The following is an 11,019-nucleotide window of genomic DNA, read 5'->3' as shown; positions in this document are numbered from 1 at the left end:
GAATATAATGAAGTTAAAGGGTTTTTAATTGATTAGAAGTATTGTTCTTCATAACGATGTTATGTCATGTCTGCCCCCGTTGCGGATGAATATAATGAAGTTAAATAATTTTTAATTTATTAGAAGTATTGTGCTTCACAACTATGTCATGTGACCGCCAAATAAACGCATGTTGTTAGTATTGCATGTGGGGGCAGTGCCGGATTGCGATGTCACTTGATGCAAGAAAGTAGTTCCCGCTCATGAATATTTTATTATTGGCATAGTATATAAGGTCAGTTGAACACCATTACGCACAGCACATCATCATTGTAGGACCATTGAGCACATCAGAGCAGCATGTACAAGTAAGTGATTATAATGAGTTTCTAATATAAGTTATTTTTATTCGAAGTTTCACCTATAAAACAAACGCCGTGTTACAATTTCCAATCAGGACCTTTAGGATTTAGTGAAAAATAAAGTGTACTAGTCCTAAATTAAATGTCTGGTTCTGAAAAATAGAATAACATTATTTCGATGAATTATTAATTAAATTTTAGCATAAACAATTCCATTATTTATGAAAATCATTAATTCTTTCGCTAGGATAAATCGGCAAAACGATCGTCTGGTAAATTATTACAATTCTGTCATGCTCTTTTCATCTTCGTCAATGTCTTTGGAACGTCGGGTGATGACGTAACCACTGTTTCGTGAACATCAGACAATTCTATTACCTTAAGGCTCTATCACGGGGGAAATTCTTCTCTATGGGGGTTCTCCACACTTGTCAGGGGGAAATCTCGTCTCGTCTCTCTATCTCGTCCCCTTGAGGTACGGGATCGGGGAAGTCAGTTAAGCTTTACAGTCAAATAAGACACACACAACGGAATACGTTTCAGCTCTCGTCTTAGTCGGTCAATCGAGCACTCTATAAGACACAGCGCCCTGGGGAAAAAATCCCCAAGACTCTCACAAGGCTGACCCAAGACTCTCTTAGACTGCGTCAAGGCTCGACCCAAGGCTCTCCAGGACTGGACTCGACTCGTCTATTGTAGAGTACTTGCCAAGACCGACTCAAACTCTCTTTATTCATTTTCAAAACTCTAACCAATTACAAAACAGTAAAAAGACTCTAGGGCGTAACCTTCAATCATAAAGCCAATCACACTAAGCACTGAATACGTCATATCTTTTGATTAATCGTTCACTACATTAATAACTATGGATACCAACTGTCAGAATCGCGACGGTTATCTGGTAATTAGTTCCAAATCACTGAGCCAAGTTCCGTCCAAAACTTCAAATAGGCCTAAACGATGACAGACATAACACAGCAATTCGCTAATAATCAGCTAATTAAGTCGGTTAACAGATACGCGAAAACAAATTCATGACAGCTCGTTGATCAGGCTCTAAATTCGTTGCACGATTGTACAGTTTAGCTGTGCCACATAACAACACGTTTACGTCTTAGATTATTTGCAATCCAACGCTCTCAGTGAAAGTGAAAGTATATTCAGCCAATGTACGTGGTAACGCACCATTTCCATGAATTGCTAAGACGTAAACCAGTCTTATGTCTCGACTTCTGTATATGCGTGCTTTCATCCAATAACATAAACAGATTGTTGTCGATTGCGTTGTTTTTCATTATTCGAATGTTACATTGAGCATTATTCTATTTACAAATTTTGTTTAAATATGGTACTATTTAAGGCAATAATGGGCTCTATATTCATGCCATTACGACTGCATATATTATGACGTCATAATTACTCAATGATAACGTAGTTGCCTAGAATTAGAGGAAATGAAATTGTAATAACTACTGTAAGATCTCAGAAAGGTAGAGAACTTGGCAATAACTCATTAATTATGCATAAACTCAATAACAAATGTCAAACTATGGACCCTAAAAAGATAGTTCATGGTCAAAACAATTTATAATAAACCATGATTTAGTCAGTGACATGACCTATCGCATAACCCTATTAACTAAATATTATTGAAGGAGAACAATCAGGGGGAGGGGGTATACAACTGTAGTGATCTAGGCAATGTTGCGCACGTGCACAGCGATATCCGGTTTTTACACTGAATATATGTATAAATTAAGTTATTGCAAACAGTCACGGTGAAGAAGGCGTGGTTCTAAATTTCACAGTAAATGGGAAAATAACAACTACAACAACAGCAATAAGATTTGGCTACAAGAAATAAAAATGTTGATGCAAGTCGTTCTGTTGACGATTGAATGAAAGAAAGTATTACCTGCTGACATTTGTTTGGGAACATTTGCACCTGGAACCATGCCATGTATTGACTGGCGTATTGAATAAGTATGTCCTCTGTTCAACCTTTCTATATAAATTAGATATATGTGACATATGGCAACATTTGACTCTAGCTTCCAAGTAACACAGTTATTTTAGTCACATGGAACAAGAAGTCTATGTATTACTTAGTTGCGTTCGAGTGGGTGGCTTGGGCCACCATAACACCCTGGATACTTGCACTGCAGGTTCTGGTCTAAATATGTCTTCTACATTTATTACGATCATTATTACACCTTGAAATAAGATAAATGACAATGTTAACCCCGCGCGACCCTTAAGCGGGAGGGCGTCACCTGCACACGCACAGGAATTGAGTTCCAGACGACAATAACAACACACATTAAAAACGCAGAGACTCATGGGTAGACTATTGTTTGTAAACAATGACACGCTATGGCCGTCTGGCGCATGCGCAGGTGACGACACACCCCCGCTTTAATATTCTACAATGGTAGCTAAGGAACGTCGTAGTTTCCCAGTCTGCCAATGATCTGCTACTAAGTGGAAATAGCTACACGTAAAGGTCCACATTATCCGGGCTGAAATAAAATGATATTTCGTATCTAGGCGTTTGTACCTATATAGTCATCATTGAATGGTATTGGTACTGCCAATTCGTTTCTTGGGTCGTCTGCGTGCTTGATTTTCACACCTAGCACTGCAGCAACATTTTTGTAACATGAATCATTGATTGCGAGGAATAGTATCCACTCTGATTACCCCCATTTAACAAAAGTGTCGACTTGGGAACAGACAATGAAAAACTTTTCTCGTTGGGAGTCCAGAATGATACCGGAATTAAATAAACAATGTGATTGTCATCTGCAGATGTGACCAAAGAAGTGCTAACAATGTAGCCAATAATATACCCGAAATATTTGTACTTGTCACGAATTCCATTTCAGACTTTGGTCTATTCCGTCAAATAAATCTATGTGTTGTATATAGGTAAGCTGTACACGGTAAACGTAAAATAACATATGCATTTATCCGTTTTTTTAGACCGTTAACGTGTGACGTGGTTGCCACGACCAACTGCGATGATGCGTCATATGACGGAATTGTGTTAGTAATAGACACAGTTGCCAATATTCCGTCTAGTCTGGGATTTCTAAAAACGCCACTTCAGGAATTGATGCAGGTAATATGAAGCTATTCTCTAAATTTTGAACATTGTTTTGTTATGTAACACAATTCACAGTTTGTATCTGTTTAACAGATTGACAGTGCAGTTGAAAAAGATGTAATTTTAATGAAATTGGTCGATCATGCGATCACTAGACTGATATTCGCACCCACGGGACCTTTGAATAGAGATTATGACGATGTCAGAAGATTTGGTGAAGCTGCTTGTGCTGGCCTTAAAAGGTACGTTTGGTCCAGCATTCGGCCATAGTATACCTAGAAAACACAATGTATCATTTCATTGTTAAAAGTTATCTATTTTTATGCAAATACTGAAACAATCATGATTGAACGATGAGGAATTGGAAGATTAAGCCAGAAAACTATTTAAGTAATTAATTAATGTCAACCTTTTAGGGCTTTGAAAGCGGGGTGTAAATCTCCATTGCTCGTGTGCCCACCAAATTCGAATTATGACCAGGCAGTACTGGTGTCCGTACTAGGAGCTCTGAGTGCAGTATACGTGGTAAGTCCATGTTAATTTTCCGCATCCGAACATCACCAAAATATCATTCGAACCAAAAGTTCAAATAGGCAATCGTATTCATAAATCAGTCCACTGGATGATTATTCTTCGTAACAAAATGCAATACTCAAAACATGAAATGGTGATTAATATATGTTTCTCCGGTCAGCCATTGGAACTTAGAGAAGATGTACCGAGTAAAGCCAGCAAAGCTGATAAGATAGGTGTATGGTCAGAAGATGGGGACGTTGGGAAGAAAATCGTACATCAGGCTTCAGCAATTGAAAGTGGCAGGTAATGTTAGCACTAGTCTGGTGACATGTCAGATAATTATTACAACTGATTGACAAACTTGGTTGTGTTCACCCCTTTAAACGGATATTTAAGATAAAAAGGTGAATTTCACGACAGGATTGTCTACCGTGATATTGGTGGATCTGATCCCGAGCGTATGGCACCCAAAAAGGTTGAAGAATATGTACAAGACGTGTTCAAAGATACATGTATTCAGGTAAGGGTACATATTGCAGATGCACATAAATATTAATAAACTTCATTACAGAATCATTACCATTACAGTGAATGTGATACTTAAATATGTGTGTTTCGTAACAGTTGAACGTGATCTCAGATGAAGATACTCTGGCGAAAGAGTACCCATTACATGCCGCTGTTAATAGATGTGCCCGTCACATAGACCGTCACAAAGGAAGAATAATCGAATTAGAGTATAAAGGAGAAGGTGACATCAAACAGACGCCTATGATTGTTGGCAAGGTCAGTTGTATGCTGAAAAATATGCCTAATGTATCAATGAACAGATTTGATTGTTCGAGTGAGTCATGTTTTTGCTGATCTAGACTGACTTCGAGGAACAAAACGTGCATTGCTTTGTGTATTAAATTATGTGTTACAAAACATTGTGTTGTGTTTTGACAGGGTGTAACCTATGACACAGGAGGTGCTGATGTGAAAGTTGGTGGTGCAATGGCAGGGATGCATAGGTAAATAACATGCAATTGGTTGGATTGCTGTACTCACATTAAGACGTTTACATGTAATCATATCTTCCATGATGCAAATAAATTGGTCTATAAATCGATACAGCCGCTCTCGGTAATCTAACAGGTGTTCCTGTATTAGTAAACAAGAACACATTATAGATATAGTAAGATTTAAAAAAATGCTTTACCATGATAGGCTTAAATATGGGTAAATGTACTAGCTTCGTTAAAGTATATGCATATTAATTCTAGTGCTAGGGTGTACTTTTGTTATCAATGTAAAGTCTCTGAGATGGCTAGCACGTTTATATTGATAGTGCTGAAATCTGGTGCATTATCAACACTGTGTACGACATAAAGTCTTGTTTCGTTGTCACAGTGTATCCAAAGCACGCTGTCATACATCTTGATTGCATCTTTCAGGGATAAATGTGGTGCTGCAGCCACAGCTGGATTCTTTAGAATATTGTCTTTGTTGAAACCTAAAAACACTAAAGTTTGTGGAGTGATGACAATGGTAAGAAACAGTGTTGGTGCAGGTAAGACAGGACACATTAAATTGATAACAATACTGTACGACTTGAAACAAATCGATTATTTTACTGGTTGATTTTGTTTCCATAGTTTTTAAACGTTTCTCCAATTCATACAGTTTACAATATTATAAACGCTCTAACCTATAGTTAACTTAGATTTTGACGCTTGGGACGACAGACCAGTTTAGTTTATCTGAAACTATTTCTGTGATCTATACTTGAACAGTTTTATTATTACTATTTATTAATTATCATTATTCAGATGTTCGTAAGTTTCTAGTGAAAATATGTGTATTATATTAGTCTGAAACTATATTTCACAACCGGGGCCAATGGTTGTCTTTATTCATGTAGACTCGTACGTTGCTGATGAGATAATCACCTCCCTTGCTGGTGTAAGAGTTAGGATTGGTAATACTGATGCAGAAGGTCGCATGGCAATGGGTGATCCATTGTGTAAGATAAAAGATCAGGTAAAGATATTCCGTAAATACTATATAAACCACATAATTGCTTACAAATTAATTTCACCTTTGATTATACTGATTATTACCTCTCGAAAAAAGCTGTCACTATTATACGTACAAGATCGTTTGCGTTTGAATCTGACATTCAAATTAAAACAGTCAGTAATATTGTCGTCTCCACACAATTTAACCAGTATGTTAAATTACACAGGCCAAGAATGAAATCAACCCACATATCTATACCATTGCTACCCTGACTGGACATGCAATTAGAACTGCCGGAGCTGCTTATTCGGTACGTATGACAAGCTATTCTCACAAACTTGACAAATTTACAGATATGATTTCAGCTTATACATATTTGAATGCACTTACTTTGTTTTCTTTTAATCCAGATTGTGTTGGACAACGGGCCAGCAAGACAGATTAAGCATGCTCAGTCTCTGCAAAATGGTGAGCAATTATGGAATGAATACAATATTTGGATATTATGATAAATATACTAAATGAATTTTATATTGATACTGTGATTGTGATTTTTTGTATTGTAGCTGGTCATGATGTTGCTGATCCATTCGAGATATCAACAATTAGAAGAGAGGTAGGGCATTTACTGAATCGAATTTGAAAGAGTGCACAATTGGTTAAGCAGGCGTATTCATGGATGAAAACCATAGCAACTTAAGACATAAAACTCTATTTTGCGTTCACAGGACTTTGAATTTCACAAAGGTAAAACTGAAGCTGAAGATGTATTACAGGCTGGTACACAGCCTTCCAGTGCCACGTCTAGAGGGCATCAGAGCCCCGCTGCATTTCTCATAATGGCATCTGGTTTGGATCAGGTAATGACTAATCGCTAGATTACATTAACTAAACAAGAGATTTTCTTCCTGTATTATTTGTCTAGTTTTATTATTCTAACTCTTGTAGTAATAGTAGACTTCAATATACATGTATGGTGTTTTGCTTAACACGTCTAAATTTGTTTTTATTTTACAGCATGGTATTGATTCCAGTCAGCCTCTACCATACTCACATCTCGACATTGCTGGTTCATCTGGTCTCTATCCAGATACCGTTGTGACTGGTGCTCCCATTGTGGCTCTAACAGCCAAATACGTCTTACCAATGATGTAGGCAGTCTAGTCTTGCAATTCGAGCCTTTCAACTCCATCTCTTTTACCCAAATCGAGATATACTGTATCACAGTCAATTCAAGTTGAGCCATTGCAGCTTTATTTTAGTATGTATTTTGTGAAATTCTTTTTCTTGGCATTCTATCTACATGATATCTTTTTTTTTCTTGTTTATTTTTTTCCCTATTCAATACACCAGATTCTATTTTCTAAACGTGTTGATTCAAGCATATTCTTTTTAATCACAGTTTTGTATTTAGTATAACACTTTTACGCTTAACTTGACAATCTTTCTGAGTTTTATATAGAAGGTCATTCAATGTATACTAGTATTCTGCAGGTCAGTTTTGAGGGTTGAACTCAAGTTGGTGTTTCTGACTCGTACGTGTTTCAACAACCCTTCACGGGTTTGGTTAAGATACTCGGTATGTGTCGTATCTGCTGGTATACAAATAATATCACGTTCTATTATAGTAAACTTCGCGCATTAAATTTGTTTTTGTCAACTTGAAAACAGTTAAATCATCGCATGGTAACACTTGTACATGCAAACTTTCGTTTCTCGTTTTCAGTGACTTTAATATATCATGAACATTTACACTCACATTTAATGGATTAACTACAACTTCAAAATCAATGTATCGTGAATTAGACAGCATTATTATCAGTAGAATTATACATAATTGTCAAGTAATGAAATAAATTGACATTCGCACAGTATATGAGCACACACATCGATAATCATCGTTCTCGTATATCGATAAGAAGTCGAACAGTTCTCCTACCCTGCAAACGTGCTGAAACCATCACTAGGGGAGGGGGTCGGGTTTTTTTGGTCAGAGGGGGCGGTCTCCCACCAGAAACAATATCACTGAAACCCTTTGAAAAAAATTGACCCTCAAAATGCAGGAAAAAGCGTTTTAGAGGGTCTACATTTCAGATCTCGCCTCATGCACGATTTCGTGCCGCCGCCCCTGACCTGCACGGTGTTGTTCCCTTGCAGACATTCATCCCAGTGCTTTGCCGGAACATTCATATTGACAATTCAGAATGACTGAAACAAGTACTTTCCATTTGTTCAATAGTATCCATTTGTAATCAGTACATGAAGAACGTGACATGATGTATAACGTATACGCTGTTGTAAAAGTTTGTGACCAGTCTACTAGGCATGATCATAAAACAGCATTTGCATTTGGCCATTTTGAGACAGGTCTGAAAGAACATTATGGTCCTGTTGTGCATATCTCCAATATATTTATCAAGATAAATAACTGATGATTTTTTCCACTGTGGATGGCACTTTCTTACCCATTAGCGTATTAGCCTTATAGGGGACAAAGCTGGGGCATGAACAGATAATTGAGAAGTATGGTAGTACCTACAGTGGCTCTGGTGTAACCAGTTGGTGCTGCCACTGACTGGTGACTGAAGCATAATATTATAGCTGGTCCTCGAAATGTATGTGTTTGATCTGAGCAGGACAGCCTAGATGGGTGTTCACACTTGACTCGACAAGGTTGACGCTATTAGTGTCACCTATGACTCAGTTAATAAAAGGGACTTGGTTTGTTTTAAATACATCATACCAAGCAGTCTATCTGTCTGATGGACATGCTTGACGCTCACTCATCTTGATGAAACTGAACGACAGATGGGTGTATGATGTACAGAAGACCATGAGTAAGTGATCCAAACAAATTACTTTGATGCTGGAGAGTACATTCATGAATGGTTTCACCAGGATTATTGCAACTTCAACCCGGAATTTATTCATTTTGCAATACATTGTACTCCCAGGCCATGATATTGACTTGACAACACATCAGACTAAGTTCTCATTGGTATGGACAAATTTTCTGTCTAACACTGTCTTAACACATCAGGCTAAGTTCTCATTGGTATGGACAAATGTTCTGTCTAACACTGTCTTAACACATCAGACTAAGTTCTCATTGGTATGGACAAATGTTCTGTCTAACACTGTCTTAACACATCAGACTAAGTTCTCATTGGTATGGACAAATGTTCTGCCTAACACTGTCTTAACACATCAGACTAAGTTCTCATTGGTATGGACAAATGTTCTGTCTAACACTGTCTTAACACATCAGGTTAAGTTCTCATTGGTATGGACAAATGTTCTGTCTAACACTGTCTTAACACATCAGACTAAGTTCTCATTGGTATGGACAAATGTTCTGTCTAACACTGTCTTAACACATCAGACTAACTTCTCATTGGTATGGACAAATGTTCTGTCTAACACTGTCTGAACACATCAGACTAAGTTCTCATTGGTATGGACAAATGTTCTGTCTAACACTGTCTTAACACATCAGACTAAGTTCTCATTGGTATGGACAAATGTTCTGTCTAACACTGTCTGAACACATCAGACTAAGTACACATTGGTATGGACAAATGTTCTGTCTAACACTGTCTTAACACATCAGACTAAGTACACATTGGTATGGACAAATGTTCTGTCTAACACTGTCTTAACACATCAGGCTAATCTCTCATTGTTTAAATGTCCAATACACAAATAAAATAATAATTGTGTAATATTGATTTTACTCTGGTCAATGCAACAGGATATCAATGAAACAAAGACAAAGTCGTTTAATCTACTCACTGTACATTATACTACATACAAGCGTGTAAAACATGTAAATTCCAGCTATTCGGTCTACATTCTTCTTATAAAAGACACTAGTCAATAATCGCGAGAAATGAACTCTGTTTCAACTTTTGTTGACCAGCAAGAGAGCCTTGTTTCTAAGAATGAGTGACTACATACTGTCAATCATCTATTTGGAATGGTTCTTATGTTTATTCCCTAGCAACAGATGTCTACTACACAATGCTGTAACAATAGTCTCTATACAATGGTTACTGGTGTGACGTAACTGAAGTGGTATGTTGATAGTCGCGTGTCGATGATTGGTGTGTCTTGAAAGCGAAGAATGATAGGGCCATGATTTTAGAGAGACTCGATATTAAACACAATCTCCACAAATCGTAATGTGATTGGTCATGGTACAAGTACTCACTGGGAGGGGAGGAGGCCTACTCTAATGTGCAGTCAACTAGGGGAGAGTCACAATATAGTGAATGTAAGCACCTTCGTACCATGATTTAAGACATTACAACAATATTTTTACAATGGGAACAGTTTATTGTTGGTTTGTTTGTCTGTTGGCAGGATAACTAAAAAGGTTTTAAATGGAATCTCATAAAATGTCTAAGGCGGGATTGATACGAACACGTACCCATCAAATGTTGATATACTTACGGTTATCATGAAAACGGCAAGTTAATTCGGGATTCATTTTTCATTTATAACTCAAAAAAAAATAAGTGGATTATCATAAAGTTTGCAGTAGTTACTAACCATTTTGATCTTGATTCAGATATGGTTTAATATTCAGTGGTAAATAATGTTCTTACAATTTCATTTATACTCTAGAAAAGCGGGTGTAATTACACTCAGTGATCTAGTCGAAATGGGTACCTTAGGTATTCACTGATAATATTATACACTCTATATACATGTACATCTGAGTTACGAGATTTGTGGAGATTTTGAACGCATGTTTTTGCAGTTGATGGTTATATTTACCATTATGATATTGTTCCCATAGATAGTCCAGTTGTGTAATAAAGTTATGTTATGTAATGTTATTAAAAGCATGGCCGAGCGTTTACAAAATACGCGTGAGTTTTTGTCTTGCCATGTCATTTTTCATTGCAAAATTACAGCCCTGTCCGGTTTGTATTTGCTTCGTTTCAGTTGAAAGGCGAGTGTGGTGAATGGTCTGACCGTTTATTACCAAACGCTTCAGCGTGGTATTAAGAGTTTGTTTTCAGGGGTGGGTGATACCAAGGTGGGAAATGG

General features: G+C 37.2%; 1 protein-coding gene across 1 annotated transcript; it reads left to right on the top strand.

Moving 5' to 3' along the window:
• Nucleotides 1-279: 279 nt before the first annotated feature.
• Nucleotides 280-7,859, top strand: LOC102809219 (putative aminopeptidase W07G4.4). Its single transcript, XM_085490620.1, has 15 exons — nt 280-347; nt 3,324-3,462; nt 3,541-3,689; nt 3,864-3,972; nt 4,142-4,266; nt 4,384-4,483; nt 4,588-4,749; nt 4,912-4,976; nt 5,400-5,515; nt 5,867-5,985; nt 6,191-6,274; nt 6,375-6,432; nt 6,531-6,580; nt 6,693-6,824; nt 6,982-7,859. The coding sequence occupies exons 1-15, from the start codon at nt 340-342 to the stop codon at nt 7,117-7,119; spliced, it is 1,554 nt and encodes a 517-aa protein (XP_085346746.1). The 5' UTR covers nt 280-339; the 3' UTR covers nt 7,120-7,859.
• Nucleotides 7,860-11,019: the final 3,160 nt, after the last annotated feature.

Source organism: Saccoglossus kowalevskii, chromosome 2, assembly GCF_978046115.1.
Source record: "Saccoglossus kowalevskii chromosome 2, keSacKowa6.1, whole genome shotgun sequence".
NCBI lineage: Eukaryota > Metazoa > Hemichordata > Enteropneusta > Harrimaniidae > Saccoglossus > Saccoglossus kowalevskii.
This window is presented reverse-complemented; position numbering and strand designations above follow the sequence as displayed.